Source organism: Cheilinus undulatus, linkage group 3, assembly GCF_018320785.1.
Source record: "Cheilinus undulatus linkage group 3, ASM1832078v1, whole genome shotgun sequence".
Lineage (NCBI taxonomy): Eukaryota > Metazoa > Chordata > Actinopteri > Labriformes > Labridae > Cheilinus > Cheilinus undulatus.
This window is the reverse complement of record NC_054867.1, coordinates 49,054,479-49,074,440: the sequence shown is the minus strand read 5'-3', so window position 1 is coordinate 49,074,440 and position 19,962 is coordinate 49,054,479. Positions and strand designations below refer to the sequence as shown.

Genomic DNA, 19,962 nt, shown 5'->3' with positions numbered 1-19,962 from the left:
ATAAGTAGAATGAGTGAGCTGAAATGATCACTATGCAGAAATATTCTAAGAAAGTGGAAGAAACTCTTGTTGCAGATGATTATGATAAAGTAAACCACTCTGTAATTCTGAATAATTTACTGTTTTCACTTTCACAAAAGGCTCAGTGTGGGTGGATGGAAGTTTCACGACTAAAGGGCCTGTGAAGAAAAGTCTGCACTTAGACAGCACATTATGAATCTGAGCAGTCCTCTTAATGTGTTATTTGGGTGAAGGAGGATGTTATTGAAAGCTTTACTCTAGATTTAACTCCTCTGCTGCTTTAAAACACAGTTAATGGGAGGCAGTCATAGGCGTCGTGTGCAGGATGACTTTTATGCAGCTAAGTGCATGTTTTGTCTAAAAGGTGCAAAGTAAAAACAAAATCCTTTAGTATTAAACGAAATAATTGTTGAAAATATCTGATGCATAAAAGACACAGACTTGATACGAGACAATTACAATATACAAAATAAATGATCAATATTCACCCTGGTAGCTGGCCTAAACATCAGCTTCTGTTTCCCTTTGCTTTAGATATAGAAAGGAAGTTTAGTTCATGCTGGACGCAGAAGCTGTAGTCCCAACTCCAATCAGCTGACAGAGTGAATTATGGTCTCCCAGCACTGTCAGCCAATCACAGCTCATTCTCTCAACAAGGTTGTCCACTTCCTCCTCTCTAATCCCTGCTGCACCAACGCGGCTCACACCAAACTGCTGCTGGCAAAGCTTCACCTCCACCACCTCAGCATCCTCAGCTTTGTTACGCCCTCATGTTCACTTTTATGCTGCAGAAATGTGGACAGCTGCCAAAGTAAATGCAACTATATTTGACCTGCAGTGATATTATTGTTGTGTCTATCTCCTGTATATGGGGTTGATAGTTCTGCCCAATGAAAAGCAAAGCAAAGCAAAGCATGCTGCTTGGCTAACCCATAACTCTGTTAAATGTGCTGCTGCCTGTCTTTGCCAGGACACTCTTGTAAATGAGATTCTTGATCCCAATGAGGCTTTCTTGGTTAAAAAAAAGATATATTTAAATCAGGAGAGACTTAATACTGGTTTAGAAATGATTTATTTTCCAATTTTAAAAATTTTTGAAATTGTGAAATGCCTTGGTGGATTGACTGTATTGTGAAGTCTTTAAGAGGTTGAAGGGGTAGTGAGGTTGACAGCTGGATAGACTGTGGAGGTTAGACACTGCTGCCAGTGATGGAAGGAGTAAGATGAGATGAGTAAGACTTCTGAGGAGAAGATTTCCCTGGAGCTTGTTTCAGACACCAAGGAGATGGCTAATTTGCACCCATTTTTTCCTATTTTTTCCACTTGACACCAATTTTGCCACATTTTAACCAATTTCTGCCACTTTTTTATCCCAATTCATCAACAATTCTTCCAATTTTGATCCTTTAGTCTGTTTTAAACCCTTTACACTACCTTTTCTTACCATTTTTGGCACTTATAAATCAATTATTGCAACCTTCTTCCTATTGTTGCCTCTGTTGATCTATTATTGCCATGATTAACCCCCTTTCACCAGTTTGTACACCCATTTTAACCACATTTCACAGTTGATTTTTTCCCATCTGTGCCAGTTTAACACATTTCTGGCAATTCTGCCTAATTTTCCTCCTAAGTTTACCCAATTTTGCCAGTTGAAACCAATTTTACCAGCTTTTTCCCCCTTTCCATCTATTTTTACCACTCTAAAACCAATTTCTGCCTCTTATTAATCTGATTTCACCCCCATTTCTGCCCTTTTCTACCACCTCCAAGCCAACATTGACACTGATAACCCCTATTACCACTTTTGCATGCATGTTTTTGTAAATTTAACCCATTTTGACTACCATTTGCCTCGTTGTTTGTCCCTTTTAACCCATATTAGCCATTTTTAACACATTTTAATTCAGTTTTTAAGATTAAAGAATTTACATTCTATGTCACAAATGAAAAAAAAGATAGATGTTGCTGCGATATATAGTGATTATTATTCAGGCAACAACAACAACAACAAAACAAACAAAAAAATAAAATAAAATGAACTTAACTTTACAATTGACCATGATTTTGCAGACCTCTATGGTCTCCTAGTTTGGCTGGGCCCCAGAAAGCTCTCTCCTTTATCCCCCCCTTATGGGCGGCCTTGTCTGCACATGACTATTCTTGAATGTGGCTGTGCTCAACCAGCCAAAGGTACACTGGGGGGTCCCTGGTTTCTGGCACCTTTATTCTGGGCGTCACAGGCTGAAAAGGTTGAGAACCTCTGCTCTGAGTTATCAGTAAAGCTCCACAGGCACTGGTGGAGAACTTACAGCGTCACATTTTGCAGTACTTGCAGTGAGATCAGGTAAACAGACTAGTTAATCCCCCATCTCTTCTCTAACCCATCAATTATTTTCCCTATCTGTGCACATATTTTAATAAGCAGCCAAACAGAAGGGGATGAAAGCATAGCCTTGTAGTCACATTTAGATATGCACAGCTGCCCATATTTGGAAGAGCAGTGTTCCTGCCTGCAGATAAGTTACCTCAAAAACATCACATTAACTTGACAGCTGCAGTATGTGTTCAGTCTGACTGTAGGGAGTGTTTGTTTGCATGCTCTGATAGCAAAGAACTATTTCGGCCCCCACCTCCGGCCACTCTGCCTCCCCTTCCTCTCTCTGAAATTAACTCTTAATGAGGCACGCAGCACTCTCTGTTAGTTCTACTGTGCTAACATTTGGGTTCCTTCCAGGGCCTCGGCGGCAGAAGGAGCAGCTCAGCCCAGTACCTCAGCTCCTGGTGAAGGAGGAGCGGAGCTCCGGGCGCTTCCTGCAGAGACGACGGCTGATTCAGGAGAGCACAGCAAAGAAATCCTCAAGGAAAGCTCCGGCTCAAGGGATATCTCTGAAGGTAAAGGACTAAAGTATATTGACAGCCAAGTGATGCACCTTATATTGTAGATCAAGAGTTCAATTTCAGACCAGAAAGATTAAACCTAAGCTTGCCTTGGGATTCAGGCTCATTCCTGCTGTGTATTATAGTGTTCACATGGCGGACAGATCTGTTAGAAAACCAATTGGGCCTCCAGAGTTGCGTAAACAGATCTGTGGAGCCCACTGTAATGACATTGGCAACATAAACCAGTGTACCAGTATTTTGTTAGTGCTGCTCATTGCGTCCTCTGACCTTGATCAGAGGTGGCAAGAACACCTTATTACAGTCCTATGGCCATCTTATGGTTCATTGATTTCTGCTGTGGGGGAGTCCAGACCCACACATGTAAAGACACGGTAATGTGCACACTCACTTTACTCCACGCAACACACACTGACTCAGACGCACATATTCTCCGCCATGATTTGATTTCTACACAGACATGACATGAATCCAATTAATTCAGGATGAGGATCAATAGAGAACCATTTCCATGAGGGAAAATTGCTTTTGGATTTCGGCTCCGTCAGCAGCGCTGCTGTTATTTGAAGGTGGCTCAGAAATGAGAGATGTAAAGGAGGCCTGCACTGCTGCATGACGCTTTTTTATGTCCCGGGCTTTTGATGTATTTCCACGCAGGCTTCTGCCATTATTTTGAAAGTGAATAGTAATTTTAAACTGATTAAGTCATAAAAATGGTATTAAACCTCCTCCATAGTCATCTTAAGTTATGATAAAAGAAGTGGAAAATGGAAGATAACTCCAAACAAGATAAATGGATACTGTTTTATATTGATCTCAAGCTGGAATCTATTACAAAGCTCCATCTGTGTTTTTAGAATATGAGTTTCAAACAGAGGCAGCTGGGGAGTTTCTGAGATCCGAATCTACCTTTTGTATGGGGCAAATTACTTAATGCAAGAGAGTAGGGATGGTCCCATTTCAGCTAAATGTGCATTTGCATGGCGTTTACTGAGTGTTTTTATGTGAACCTTAGTATCCCCGTTATGAGCTATTTCCCAGCTTTGATGATTTTTGGGACACCGTGTTTACATGCGCTTTATTTGCATCTCTGTAGAAATATGACAAACATGGGCTAAGGTGGCAAAGTTTGGCAAGAAGTAGCCAAACAATGGCAAAAATGTGAGAAAAGTGGCAAACATTGGTTGAAACGGGCTAAAATTGATTTTTTTTTAAAATAAAGCAGCAAAACTGGGCAAAACTTGGATAAAAGTAGCAAAAAGGTGGCAAAAATGTGTTCAAAGTGATGAAATAAGTATGACCAAATGTTATGGCCGCCGCCGTCTGGGAATCTTTACCTCCCCATTTGAATGTGTGTGTGCTCGTGTGTGTGAGTGTTCTTGTTTGCCTGGCACTCTGCAGCTCTCAGGTTGCCCCTGCTGCATGGGCTTATTGCAGTGATTCCATCCACCTGTGTAGAAGAAGCCTGATTGGCCTGGAGGTCCTGCAGCCTAATCCACCAACCAGAAGAGAGTGCAGAGGATAAAAAGAGCCAGCCACCAGAAGACGGCAGCAAGCTGTAACCAGCCATGCTCACGTGCCTCTTGCTAGTTGACATTATTGTTAAACTATTGTATCTCTGTAACTTTGTTGAGGCACTAGTCTTTTGTGGTTTTTGTATAGCCTAATTAGTTACCTTATACACGCACTCCGTTTATCTGTTAGTTTGGGGGCTGTTTTGTGATTCTTTTGTTAATTAGGGTAGTTAGGTTTTTGGTTTCTCTTGTGTTGCTAAAGTTTAGTTTAATAACTCTAAGTTAGTCTCTTTTTGTTCTCGTTTTTCCGTTTTGCACAGCACCTTTTTGTCCTTAGTTGCCTCACTTTTGTTTGTCAAACCAACTTTACTTTTGTTAATAAATAACTTTATTTAAACCTTGAACACCTAGGTTTTTTTATGTTACTTCCCTTTCCCCTAGCGAGCTGGTTGTAACACCAAATTTGGCAAAAAGGGGCAAAGCAATGGCGAAAATGAGTGAAAAGTGGCAAAAATTGGTTGAAATGGGTTCAAATTGATGTTCAAAAATAAAGCAGCAAAGTTGGGTCAAAATAGGCAAAAAATAGCAAAAAGGTGGCAAAAATAGGTTCAAAGTGATGAAATATGTATGCAAAATTGGGTAAAAAGTGGCCAAACATGGCAAAAATGAGTGAAAAGTGGCAAAAATGGGTTCAAAGTTATGAAATAAGTATGGCAGAAGTGGGCAAAAAGTGGCCAAACAATGGCAAAAATGAGTGAAAAGTGGCAATAATGGGTTGAAATTGGTTAAAATCGATTTTTATTTTAAAAAAAGGGCAAAATTGGACTAAAAGAAAAACAAGACAAATGGGTTAAAAGTAACAAAGAGGAGCAGCTAAAATGGCAAAAAGCAGCAAAAGTTGGTCCAAGAAGTGGCAAAAATGGGTTGAAATTGATTTAAAAGAGAAAGCTGCAAAACTGGACAAAAAGTGGCAAATTGGGTTAGAAGTAGCAAAAATGGGTAAAAACAACCCAAAAACAAATGGGTTAAAACCATCAAGGGGAAGGAGGCAAATTGGCCTCAACTGGCATATAGGTTAGGGATGTTCTGATACCATTTTATCGTTCCTTATATGAGTCCGATACCAAGGTGTTGGGTATCGGCTGATACCGAGTCTGTCCATACAGTGGCAGCAAAGAAGAATTGATTTCTGGTTTATAGCGCTAACAGTTAGCATGGCTAAACGAAGCAAAATATAAAGCTAAACCAAACAGTATCTGATAAACTCTTAACTCGTGTGTTTGCCGATACCAATACCTGCATTTAAAGCAGTATCGGCCATATTTCTGATACTGGTATCAGTATAGGAACAACCCTAATATAAGTGGCAGAAAGTTTTTAAAAAAGTGATGAAAATGGGTAAAAAGTAACAAAAAGGAGGGACTAGAATGGCAAAAAGCTGCAAAAATGGGTCAAAGGAGTCAAAGAAGTGGCAACAATGGGCAGAAAATGTGGTTTAACTGGTTTAAAGTAGCATGAATAAATAATTTCAAAATTGAACCCAATAATAGCTCAACACACTTTTTAGTAAATGTGGAAACTGTTAGCCAGGAGGCTATCACCCCTGCTACTGATTAAACACACGGACATTGATATCAGTAAATCACAGCTGGGAGGGCCCATTCTCTGGGGTTTCTCAGGGGTTCAGACAATTCTCTGGGACGGCCTGTTTACAGCACTTGTCATACAGTTGTAGTAATAACATAAGGTAAAATAAAAATGAAGGGTAGCTGAGACTGAGTTTTAAGTGCAGCTTTCAAATACTAAAGACTACTTTGAGACATCAAATCTTAAAAACAGGCAAAATAATACATTAAAAGTTTCATCCTAAATACCTGCACCATTCATTTAAGCCAGGACAGATTGATAGCAGCACCAAAAAGCATGAAAGTGGTTGGCTTTATTCTCATCACAGTTTCTCCACCACCTTATATCATAACACATTTTTATTCTGGTGTTATGAAAATAATATTTCACCAGCTGTACTCTCTCCTAAAGAGGAGTAGGTTTTCATAGTTGCTTGAGAGTCTCTTCCCATTTATCCACAGTTAAATCAATACTTGCCTCTCTCCTACTCCTCTTTAATATAAAGGATATTATTTCCTTTTAAATCTCCTGAGCACCTGTATAATTTTGAAATTAAACTCTTACCCAGCTCTGATTCAAAAGCAGAGATAAAACGATCAGTTATTTCCTCTACCCCCTTTAGAACGCCTCTTCTTATTGTTTTCTCAGAATAATGTCTAAATATCTTTCACTTCACTGTTTCCTACAACAGATGCCAAAGGGTACTGTGAAACAGAGGATTATGGGTGTCATGAAAAAGCTGATAAATGACCTATTAACAAATGGTAACGCAATTTAATCATATGACTAAGTTTGACCACAACTTGTTCCCATAGTCCTCCAGCGTGGGTGTGTACGTGCCTGGGGGTGAAGAGGTGAGAGGGTCAGACACAGCCAGCAGTGATGAGTGAGACAGACCCACGTCTGCTTAACGGCAATTTCCTTTTTAAAAAGCTGGCGAATGTTAGCAAAGATAAAACCAAAATTGTTGGTGCATTCTGCAGTGATGAACTGTTCTTAGAAGCATGACGAGTCTTACGTACCACTTTTGGGCAAAGCACACCTTTGCTAATGTTAGCAAAGATGCTAACAACAACACGGCATCAAGCCATGGTCATACCGCTCTCTTCAGCTGCTTCAGGACAGTTTTCTTCTTCAGCTGCTCAGATAAATGCTGAAAAGTGCTCCTAAACTTTGAGCAAGTCCTGCTTGTTGACCAGTGTTAATTTTGGCAGCTATTTTTTATTTTAGTCTTAGTTTTAGTCTTTAAAAAAAGTGCATTTTAGTTTTAGTCACGTTTTAGTTATTTCTATCCGTTTTAGTTTTAGTCTAGTTTCAGTCAACAAAACTCAAAACATTTTAGGCTGGTTTTAGTCCACAAAAAGTCCTCACATTTTAGTCTTTACTTTCAGTCCGTGCATTTATTTTCTTGCCTAAGGCCGGCCACACACGAGACCATTTTTGAATCTGGGACGATTTTAAAACCATGGGAGACCACAGACATGAGGACAGTTTCAAACGATTTTTCATCTTTAAACCTCTGAACACACACACAAGATGACTCAGCCAGATTGTCAGATCACTGGAGACCACACACCTGTCAACCTGCCTACGACCTCACATGATCACGTGACTTCAGAAAAAACAAACATGGATGTCTGTCAATACCGTCTTGCTGTCTCTCCACCACAGGCTGTCCTGGCATGTGTTACAGGAGCAGCAACAATCATAAAACAAGGGAAAGACTCAGGATGAAATCCTGGCTTTAATTGAGGTACAGTCGTGTTTATGGTTGTGAGCAGTGAAAGTATGATCCGTCTGGTGGCTCTACCTGGTCTGCTCGCTCTCATTGGTTGTTGTGATTACTCGGTCAGCAGCACTACGACCTAGAACCGTAAATATCAAACATGTTTGATATTTACGATTCAGGGTCTGGGAGGCTACAACGCGATTTGGAGCAGTAAATTAATCATGTTGATACCATACACATGCTGACGACTCAGAAAAATAATCGTTTGTGACGAGGCTCAAGTCGGGATATGCCTCCACTATCATTGGGGGAAGTAAATCTTGCCTAAAATCGGGCTTAAAATCCTGTAGTGTGTGGCCGGCCTAAATCTGGGAAAATTCATGGTAGTGTGTTCTCTGCACCCTGTCAAACCTGAGGTCCCTGCTGTCTACAGCTGACAGGCTAAATAGATACAACTATATCTTATTTTGTCAGATTTACCCACGGTGAAGAAATATCACAGATTTTGAATGTCCAACGAAAACTACATTACATTTTAGTCTAGTTTTAGTCAACTTGACCAAAACTAACCTTACTTTTTGTCAGTATTAGTCATCACAGGTCTATTTTTGTTTTTAGTTTTAGTCTAGTTTTTGTCATGGCAAAAAAAAACGTCAACATATAGTTTTAGTCATAGTTTTAGTCGACAAAATTAACACTGTTGTTAACAATATTAATCTAGAGTAAAACTCCACGGTGGTATTGATAAAATGGAAGTTAATTTGCGAACTATTGGAAAATGACGGAAATTATGATACGCTCAGGTAACCTCAGTAAATTAGACGACTGTATTCTTTATGTTTTGATGTTCAAATGTCACATAAAAATGGGAAAATTTAGTTTTTGGTAAGAAACTTAAATAAATACAGTGTGAATATGTGTTTATGTTTTGTCTTTTTGTCTGTCCTTATTTTGCCTTCCCACCAAATTATAGAAACACTTAACAAAAACAACCTTTAAAAATCTTCTCAAACTTTTTTAAAAATGCTGTGATTAATCATGATTAATCACAGCGTAGTGATGTGATTAATTTGATTTTTTTTTAATCGAGTAACAGCATAAGTCTAATCATATCATAGTGAATTATTTATTTCTGACATGAATGCAGTACATGTTTGATTGACAGTAATGTCAATATGACCTGTGGGTTTTTTTTAAATTTATTTTCTTGGGTTTCTCAAAGGAAAAGTTGTCTAAAAGTGAGAAACCCAGCCGAGAACTTCTGGTTTAGCATGTTTGAAATAACGAGCCCCGCTCCCCAGAGGCCCAGCCACTCTGTAGATATGCCGATAGTCAGGATGATATCCCAAATCCAGTTGTTTTCTCCTCTGTTCTGAATCCTCTCAGAATGCACAAGTGTAGGGAAGTGAGCGAGATATAAAGAACATTTGTGCAGCTAATCCTCTTTTGCAGAAAAAAACAGTTGCTCTTTGTTCATCTCCTGGATTTTATCCAAGGTTATTTCGAATTTTTGACTGCTGAATAATCCATGGCAGAATACACATCTCCAATCAGATTAATTGAAAACAGTGATTGCTGCTGTTCGGGGCTTAAAAGAAAGTGTTGCAGACAAATCACAGTTTAAAACCAAATCAATAAGGCTCACTGAGCTAAATTAGGCTGAAACACTTTGAAAGCAGTTAATGACAAATCCTGTCGAGTGTGGAGACTGAACGGGTCAATAGCTCAAACAAGCTGGATACAATCATGTTGCGTCACATGGACAAAGCCCATTATAGAAACATGCGCAAGCCATATGCCAGCTTCCCCAGGGGAAGAAGACCTTTAAATGCAAATGATGGGATAAGTGTGTAAATATTCAGAGGCTGTGTAAATTCCAGAAGGCTGGAAAACCAGCGCTTTATCTTTTATCTCTCTCCGTTGCCAAAAGGATTCAGGCAATAGAGTTTAAAGGTGCCTGTGTATGTGTGCAGGGATTTTTGTTTTGCTGGCTTTTGTGGAGGAATGCAAAAGGATGATTTATCAGCAGGTGGTGCAACCATCAGAAAGAAAGAGAAGGCAGGAACCATTCTGATTCCAGTGTGAAACAGTGTTTGTTAACTTTGATGCTGCTGCTCTTCTTTGCCAGCTGAAGCCCAGACACAGAAGGTGGAGGCTTTGGAGGTGATCTATGATGATGTTCCAAGTGAGGACCCCCTCTCTCCTGACGATGGTGAGTAGCTGTGACAGAGCTCACCCTTTGGCAAACCCCACTCTTACTTGGAAGTGACCCTCTGTCAAGTCCCACTCTCCTTGGCTGCTGAATCTCTCGTTGCTGGGCTCCTTCCTATTTCAAACAATTGAAAATAACCGGTGATCTGACCAGCTTTTATTTAGAGTTAGCTGACTCAACAGCTTCCAGTAGAGAAGTAGTGTGGAAAGCTCAACATCTAAACATCTTTCAGTAGTCATTCCTGCATTAAATTGAAGCTTAAGGCATTGGCTTGAAATGTGAATCCTTCTCATCTCCCAAATTATTGAAACAAAGAACAAAGAAGTATCAATCTAAGACACTCTGACAGACTGTGACAACCAACCCCATCATGGGGATGGTTGTCACAATGTGATGAGTAAAACCTTACCAAAAGGGTACAAAGGCAGAGCTAAATTTGAAACTGACTTAAACCACAGTCTGACCCTGGGGGGGTTGAAGATTGAACATTAAGGACTGAACTGAATACAGGAGAAACGTGTTGGAAGCTCCACAGTCACTAACACAGCATTTGTAAGATGTTGCAACACCTTCAGTATTACAATTTTCAAGGAGTTGTCCACACAGTAACCTCTAGATAACAACAAAGGTTCCTTTCTCTCAATTTGCTTGTTATACATCTAATACTTGAAGGAAAAACAAAACAAAATAATGAAAAGAATATTTGAACATTTTTATTACCCTTTTAAACATAACTGACTTTTAACATTTAAAACATTATTCTGTATATTTTTATTTTTATATAACCCCCCCCCAAAAAAATCATACTATTTTGGAAATGATTTGGCTGCCCACTTGCAATACCTTCGCGGCCCACCAGGGGGCCCCGGCCCACAGGTTGGTAATCACTGGTCTATGAAATACAGGCTGAAATACAAAGCATATGTATTTCTTCCTTCTTTGAACTTTTGGTACTGCTGAATACAAAAATGATGGCTATTATACTGTTTAAAACATGTTGTTTAGAACAGTGGTTCCCAACTATTATTCCTTGGGGCCCCCATTATTTGTTTCGAAGACAAGCTGAGCCCCCCTATGACCAGATAAAAAAAATAACATATTATTGTGAAAAATCAACATCCATTTAAGGGTTTCATTGATAAAACCCTATGGAGGTGGCTCTGAAAGGGCTTTGCTTACCAACAGACCATTGTATAATTTTTTTTTAAAGTGCTTTACCATGACTTTACTTAATATTTGAAAATCAGTCATTGACAAAGCCCCCAAAAAATTGCCTCTTTAAAACTTGATAAAATAACTTATGTTGTATAGTTATAGTAATGGTTGTTCAAACTCCCAAAGCACACCAAGACTTGCCCAAAGGCAGAGAACCAATGCCTCAAAGGCACCTTTTAACTATGCTGAAGTAATTTTAATTTTACTGTGATGCACTGATAAAACTTGGCCTGGTAAGAGTTTGTTTTTACTGTAAGTAGCCCAGCTACAGTTGCCATGAGAGGGGGACATTTGATTGGTGGGTAAGGCTGGCCACACACTGGACAATGTTCAATCTTAATTATAAAACATGGAAGACTGCAGACATTGGGGAAGTCTCAAAGGATTTTTTATCTTATAATCCTGAGAGCGCACACACAAGACCAGTGTTTCTCAACTGGTTTAGCATCAGGAGCCAACACCACCCTTTGCAAAAGACAAATTGTGACAGAAATTTTCAGAAATTTTTCACTTATAACGTTTTATTTGCTATACCACTTATCCCCTTCGGAGTTACTGGGGGCTGGAGCGTATCCCAGCTGTCATTGGGCAAGAGGCCAGGGACACCCTGGATTGGTTGCAAGTCAGTCGTAGGGCTTATATGTGGAGAGAAACAACCAGGCACTCTCACACTCACACCTACAGGCAATTTAGAGTCCAATTAACCTAACGAGCATGTCATTGGTAGTGGGAGGAAGCTGGAGTACCCAGAGAGAACCCACGCATGCACGCATGGGTCAACCCCTGCACCGCCATGCAGCCCTCAAGCATAACCAAATGTTTTTAATGAAAAATGGAGCAGTTTGGGCTTTGGGTGGGAAAAAAAGATGGAACAGAACAAAGAGAATGAGGTGTACACTTCACATTAAAAGCACATGATGGACTTTTTGCCACATATTTTTTTTGTATTTTTTTTAATTTTTTTTTATTGCAATTCACTTTTGGCCCTGAGCCGCTAGAGCCAAGGCTTTAGACAGCTCGGCCAGACCTTGAGAACTGTCAAGGACCAAACATGACTTCAGAAGACAAACAAACACGGATGATCAAAGACCTTAGCTGGCTGTCTTAGCCTGCATTATAGTTGTGGCAAATATCAAAAATTAGGAAAAATGAGGGGGAAATCCTGGCTGAGAGGAGGGTTGAAGTACATAACATCCAGTTTGTGACACTTTACGGTCTGTTCACTCCCCTGATTTGTTGTGGGTACTCTGTCAGAGGCATTTCAAGGTCAGGGAGGCTCTGATGCCATTGCAAGTTGTAAAATAATTCTTTTGACACCACACACTGGAGGATTATTTGGATGAACAATCGTTTGTGATGAGTCTTGACTGGGGATGTGCCCTCTTGATCGTCAGGGGGAACAAATCTGGCCTGAAGTCATGCTTTGAATCATGCAGAGAGCCAACAAATGGTCAATTACTGACGTCTTAACACACATAAAAGTTGATTTGAAGCTGCTGATTTGTACTATCTTTATGCTTGGGGCAGATTTGATCTATGAGGATGTCCAGAGAGACGCCGCCCCTGCAGATGCAGATAACGGATGGAGCTCCAGTGAGTTTGAAAGCTATGACGAGCAGTCTGATAATGAGACCAAACTGCCGACACGGAGCAAGGTACTGTTGATGTTTAAGTGTTGCATGCAGAATCAAACCCTTAGTTAATTCAAAACAGCACCATGACTCTCCAAGCTTTTTCTCACTGCTTTGCAACACTTAAAAAACACTCAAGCAGAGCATTTCATCCCCTGCACTTCAAGCGTAGTGGTCGTTATTTATGTCTACACCTGGAAGGAAACCATAGAGAACATGAAAAATGTATAACGGGCTGTCTGGGCTTCATACTTCCATTGTGGGATGAAAGTAAACAAGAGGCATTTCTGTTTGAAAAGCCTCAGATCTCTTTGCCTCTTCTCTGCCAAGGATGCTGTTCATCAGTTTTTTTTGCAGCTTTGCTACACGGCCGCTTCCTTCCACATGATGGCACTGTGTGCACATTCACACTGTGCTGCATTTCCTCTCTGCTCCAGTGGCCTTTAACGTGCATGCACAAGAGCAGGCATGGGGAAACTTTTGAGTCATACTTAAAGGGAAGTGTTTTGCTGAGTTGCATCATTATTAATGTATAGATATTTTTGCATATTAAGTATGTTTTTATCGGGATGAAATTCATTGTAATCCCTGAAAATACAGAGTTAAATCCAAACTTTGAGTAAAGACAGAAACCACCAGGAATTAAATGTTGGTTTTATCCGGATTTAAATGAGTTGCACAGGTAATTATCTGTGTCTTTTGTATGAAAATCCCCCAAAGTTCTCTCTGTGTGCTTGTCCCAGGCTGCTGAGCAAAAGGAGGGATTCAGCTGCTTCACCAGTTGGACAATTAATGAAGAGACCTTGACTATTAGGGGCAGGCAACACTTTTAGCACAGCTCTCATCAAAAACACATTGTTTTTAATTAGTCTCACCCGATTAACTTTCCACCAAGTGCACCTGAAGTCCTCCACTTGTTCACTTCACTACTTAATTCGAGCAGCCTGGGAGAGCTGCAGAAGAGTTCACTTCTTAAATATCTGCCCTTAAACTTGCTGCACTCATCCTCCCATCCCTCCATAAATCAGTGTCCATTAGCCTCATGCAAAAATAACTGCAAGCTCTCACTCTATGCTTGGTATTTGTTGTCTAGCTTGCCTTTTTTTCCCCTGTATTTCCTCTTCCCATCTTTTCTCTCCTTCCTCTGCCCTCTGCCTCTTTGTGGCTTAATGTGACCTTCACCCGTGCCTCGCCTGTCCCCGTCCAACACCTGTAGCTCTCCCCTGAAGTGCGTCGGCTGAGGGAGCGGTGTGCCAAGACCAAACGTGAACTGGCCATGAGGCTGTCTGGCAAGCACAACTATGACGTCAAGGTATATCTCCAGCGGCAAGTGAACACAGCAGTATAAAAGGCTCCACTCAATTTCAAACAGATTGTGTCTATTTTATTCCAAATGTGAGTGTTTTGTTTATCTCTGAACTCTATTAGTGATGCACATTTTGTCTGAAATAGTGTCTAAATATATCATCGCTAAATGAAATGGTGAAAAATTACAGGATGAAATATTCAAAACAATTTCAGATAGAATCAGGCGTTTTTAATCCAAACATGGCTGACAATTATAGAGAGCAAAAAAATCTCATCCTTATGGATGAGAGCAACCCATCAACATGATCCTCTCAAATAAAAAAAACACTATAATCTGAATTGAGGAAAGCACTCACACTACTAGCCTGCCTCTTTACCTTTTAGTTGACCTTAGAACATGGGTGTCAAACTCAAGGCCCAGGGGCCAAATCCGGCCCGTGGTACAGTTATACCCGGCCTGCAAGATAATGTCATATTCTTTAACTGGCCCTAAAATATGAGGTCAGATTTCCTTCAGTATAAAAATGTAAACTTAACCTTGATTTTATCAAATATCCTTAAGTTATAAAAATGTGAAAAATATACAGAGTAAAAATAATAAGATTAAAAAATGTGGGAAATTAATTTGTATTTTCATTTAATATTTTCAATTTTTCATAGCACGATTATGACTTCTATCTTATGTTTTGAGCTTTTAATTTCTATTATTCTATTATTTTATTTATTTTATCTATTATCTATTATTTATTGTTATGATACTTTAAATGATCCATAGACCACTGAGGCTGATAGATTTGGCAAATTTACCTCCCAATGAACAGAAAAACAGCATTTAACTGACTGATAACTTTCAATAAAGGTAGACATCAGCTAACAACAGACTGGACTGAGATGAACTGCTCGGTTATTTGTTATCACAGAGTTAGAGGGGTGGAGTTATTAGTCCACACATTTGCCCCGCCCAAATTAAACCCAGCCAGGAAAGCAGGGAAAAACTTTCTAATGGCCTAAATCCAAAATTCAGTCACATGCAGACCTCAATGTTTTTACAGTTTACAGCAACAGTATTCCAACATATCTCGTGTGTTACAACACAAATTTTGGATTTTACTTTACAGGGCCTTTGGTAGGGCTGAAAGATTTTGGAAAATAATCTGATTGCGAAATTAAGCATTTTGTCTATTTGGAGTAAAATTCATTCTGATGGCAGAGTAAAGAAAGAAGGCCAAAAAATGAGAAAGACAAGGCAAAATAACTCACAGAAAAATCCCTAGATTCATAGGTTGAAGAGAAGCCAGGTTACCTGATAAGCTGCTTTAGTACACAGGTGTCTGAAAGTTCATCACCAGGTGAGGAGATCTTGATTGCCAAGGATTTAGATTAGCTAAGTCTAGGACATCTAACGAGCAGCAGCTGACGGTCCATGAGCGATAGCAACTGAATCAAGACTTGAGTGGGCGTGGTTAAAATTTGACTCCAGCAGAATTTCATCAGTTTTTACTCCAAAATAATAATAAGTAATAAAATCACTAAAAAAGGGAACATTTGATTAGTTTTTAGTAAAATATCTTTAACTCTTTTCCTGGGTATAATACAGTAGAAAGTGACATCACATCATCTGACCAATCAGCAGTTGCCAAGAGTGTCTCAAACTTCCTGTTTCCTCCAGAACTTCAAAAAGGCAGCTTTACGTCTCTTCTGGTCCCAAACAAATGGCCCTGACATCATCACTAACATAAGATGATGAAACTCTAATATTTTAAAGTTGAATAATAGTGCTAAATGTCATGATCATGCCTAGCTTGAAAAATGAAGGGACAATTTTGACAGACACCCATTTAGGGTTGTAATTTGAGTCTATAGAAAGAAAAATGGCCAACTCATCCAAAAGTCATACAAAGGGTATGTTCTCTACAAATAACTTCATATAATGTCAGATGGTAGTACTCTATGGTGTAACTGAATGTTGCAACAGGTTTGTAAAAATTAAGGAGTGATCCAGGGGTCAATTTTATTAATTGATAGAAATATAAAAAGAATAATTAGTAAAATAGATGTGATTTCTGGCCAGTTTTAGAAAATTATAACAAGTTTTTTATACTTATATGGTCCATATCAGTTTTGTTTTCACTGTTGGCCTTATTTCTGATTAAATGAATTCTGATATTTGATAATAGTGATGTTTCTGATGTTTTCTGGTAGAATTAGAAAGACAAATAAGGGGTATAAATAATGAAATATATGCTGTTTTAGTCAGTTTTACTACAGTGTAACGGTTTTATTATGCTAAAATAGCATAAATCAGTTTTTATATTTACTTTTAACCTTATTTCTGCTTAAATTGATTTAGACATAAATATTTGTAATGTATTTACATTTTCCTGTGGAATTACAAAGAAAATACAGTGCATACAGAAAGTATTCAGACCCCATTCACTTCTTTCAGTTTTGTCATGTTGCAGCCTGATGCTACAGATTTTTTTTTTGCAACCTCGAGTGAGCTTTCATGTGTTTTGCACTGACATCTGTCCACTCTGCAATAAAACACAGATTAGTGGAGGGCTGCAGTGATGGCTGTCCCTCTGGAACTTTGTTCCGTCTCCACACAGGATCTCTGGAGCTCAGTCAGAGTGACCATCAGGTTCTTGGTCACCTCTCTTACTGAGGCCCTTCTCCCTCAGTTGCTCAGTTTGGCCGGATGACCAGTTCTTGGGAGAGTCCTAGTTGTACCAGACTTCTTTCACTTGAGAATTATTCTCTGTACTCTTGGGATCCTTTTTGGTAGTCTTACCCAGATTTCTAAAAAAATCTAAAATTCTGTTTTCACTTTTTCATGATGGGGTACTGAGTGCAGATTAATGAAAATATATTTTTTTTTCGACTGTATCAGGCCACAACATAACAAAACTGAAAAAAGTGAAGGGGGTCTGAATACTTTCTGACTGCTCTGTGCAACATCAGACGTAGAACATCTTTCTTGAATGCAGCAGCGCTGTTGCTTCTTTTGCAACAACAGATACGTTTATTTATTCATCATTCAACCTGACAGAGTCCAACAGCCGGTTTTGTGACTTGGAGGTGTCAAGTGATGTGCTTAACTCCCCCATTTATGTGAGCATGCTCACAGCCTAAACAGAAAGCCTGATTTAAAAGAGAAAGTCTATAATCAGCGTCATGATACCCAATATCTCTAACAGGACCTTGAAGCTTTGGCAAGACCAGCCACCTAAAGAAAGCCTGGGTATGTTAAGCTTGCTTTATGGTACAGCCATAAGGCAGCAAACAGAGCTGGAACAAACCAAAAGTACAGGCCAGGCCAAAAACTAGATTAAAAAACAACTATAACATGGTAGAAAATAAGCCCGGCAATATGGCCTAAAATTGATCTCAAAGTATTCTTAAAAGTGATCATGCGTTTAAATGCATATTTAGATGTAACAACCTCTTTTCTCCCCCTAAAACAAATTTGTGATGGTTTATTGATCTGACAGAAAAGTCATTGTCTAAGTCTAACTGCATCTTTAGTTTTATGTTTGTTTCTCCTACTGAGGAGTGCCAAGTTGCACCTGACCAAACCACTTTTCCTGATGTGGGCGTTCACATTTAAAGCAATCTAGAAAAGATCAGCTAAGGACTTTTATTGTAAAGAACTTGATGGAAATTGCATGTTTGTCATTAATAAACGTATTTATGATTTTAAAAATTCGACTTTTTCTCCAAAACTTCAACATTTTTTTCTCAAAAATGAACGGCTCCCCTGATTTATAAAAGATGGCTACAATACACCATTGTGCATTATGTTTTTAAGGATTTTTTTCAAAATGCATATTTAATTTTGAAAATATCTGAGCAAAAAGGGCCCCGTGCCCCCCTGAGGTCTTAAGGCTCAGTTATGCTTTCCACACAGATGGCCACACAGACAAAAACTGATGTGGAAACGTCTGGTGCATTTATACCTAGCACCAGCTTCCTATTCGCCACAGACTAATATTCTCCCAAAAGCTAGGGGGCAGTGTCTTCAAGAACCAGGTCTGTAGAGTGCTTAACGCCATTTTGACGTCTGCCTCATCTGTGTCGGGGATGTTAGCGGCCAGACGAAAATTGGCCACACGGGCCCCGGCGAAGGGACGTCCTAATATTTGACCTCACTTTGGATGCGTGGACACTCGCGACCTGGCGGATGCGTCAAGCAAGAAACAGGCTTTAGGTGACCCCCGCCCCAGTGGTGCCTTGACCCCAGGTTCAGAACCACAGACTTAAAAAGTTTGTCAACTGCCTCAAGGAAGATGAGACTAAAGCTAGCTAAAAGTAAAGCTTTGGGAATGACAAAAGTAAGTTTAATTTCATCAAGGAGACTAAAATAAGACTGACATGTTGGTGCTGCACATGTCCAAAAACCTCAATATTTCTCCACTAGGTATACAATGGGTTAAAACATTAGCAGAGACCATTCAAGGTATGCCAGTACATTCTACAGGATATTCAAAGTAATTCAAGTATGATAGTGCTTCACTAAGTGTTTAACATTTATTTTGACTTTACAATATGGCTTGTAAAATTAGTTTAAAATAAATGTTTTGACCAAAGGTCAGGAAAAAAATATAAGAACTTGACTAAAACTGCGCTAATATGTTTTTTCAGTTTTCATCAACTACATCTAGAGTAAAACTTTCACGAGTGGAAATGACTCAAACTAAAAAGCCCTGAACATGCCAAAGCAGAACTCTGCAAAGCAAGCATGCACACTGTGTTGCTGTTATTACAGACATCAGATCTGCAGAGAAAAGAGCATGCATTTCACCAGTTTACTTTGCTAAAAGTTAATTTCAGCAGCACAAGTGGGTGATGTTCAGCTAGTTACCCATTAATGCTAAAGCAAAACATGCTAATGCCTAGACTCAGACTAAGCTGTTTTCTGTCTTATATCACTCTGCCATGCAAACGGCGGCATCAGTTATGCCTTGTGTACACTACAACATGCATTTAAGCAGTGATGATGGTTTTGAGAAAATCCATTCTGCTGCAGACATTTACTGGTGACAGTATTGATACTGGTTTACCACTCACCACTACAAGAAAGCTAAGGTTAAAGACAAGCAAGGACAGCCTGGCAGAGAGCTGGTGAGGGGGGACTGGTTGTGCTCGGAGCTTATCTGTCAAAGGGAAACAGGTGTGTGAAGGGAATCTGCAGGTGAGGATAATCTACAGGCAGATCAACAGACTGGAGGATGTGGCTACCCCTGAAATGACAGAGGAGCTAGATCACTGTATGAACAACCAAAACTGCATATATGAATGAAACCATGACAGGAATAAGCTGTGTTACATCCTCAGCTGACTCGAAGCTTTAACCGCCTCTCTGCACCATCCTTCCCAGCTTTGCTTTGGACTGCGACTCTGCTTTGAGACTCTCTGTCAGTCTCTCTCTCTCTCTCTCTGTATTTCCACTGCTTGGTTTAATATCATGACGCATTCATGGGACACATGAATTATTAAGTAATACTCCGCATATTTACTTCCATAAACACCAGCGCAGCCTGCCCCCAATTAATGACCTAGTTTCCAGAAGTAGCATCATTTAAAAATACTGCCACCCTGGGTGTATTCTGGGCCTGTGGAGTCTGGTTGCAAGGCCTGTATGATGCTCAGGGTGCAGTCTGTGGTCAACTGAATTCTCCCGCACTGAGCTGTGTTCCTTAGACGTGGAGCTCATTCTGTCACCATAATCTCTCCATGATATGCTCACAGACTCTGATTAGAGGCTGCACTGGGACCCGCAGGGAGTCGCAGATGGTGAGATTCATG

The 19,962-nt window shown here is 39.7% G+C and overlaps 1 protein-coding gene across 5 annotated transcripts in view; it reads left to right on the top strand.

Moving 5' to 3' along the window:
• The window catches only part of arhgef10la (Rho guanine nucleotide exchange factor (GEF) 10-like a), a 311,778-nt gene that overhangs the window by 50,432 nt on the left and 241,384 nt on the right, over positions 1-19,962 (top strand). The window contains exons 4-7 of one of the 5 annotated variants that reach the window (XM_041784008.1): positions 2,759-2,916; positions 9,920-10,003; positions 12,746-12,873; positions 14,066-14,161. In XM_041784008.1, the coding sequence (XP_041639942.1) occupies positions 2,759-2,916; positions 9,920-10,003; positions 12,746-12,873; positions 14,066-14,161 (466 nt within the window). Of the gene's footprint in view, positions 1-2,758; positions 2,917-9,919; positions 10,004-12,745; positions 12,874-14,065; positions 14,162-18,238; positions 18,489-19,905; positions 19,951-19,962 lie in introns of those variants that run through there. The other 4 variants (XM_041784009.1, XM_041784011.1, XM_041784013.1 and 1 more) reach the window with 4 other exon arrangements.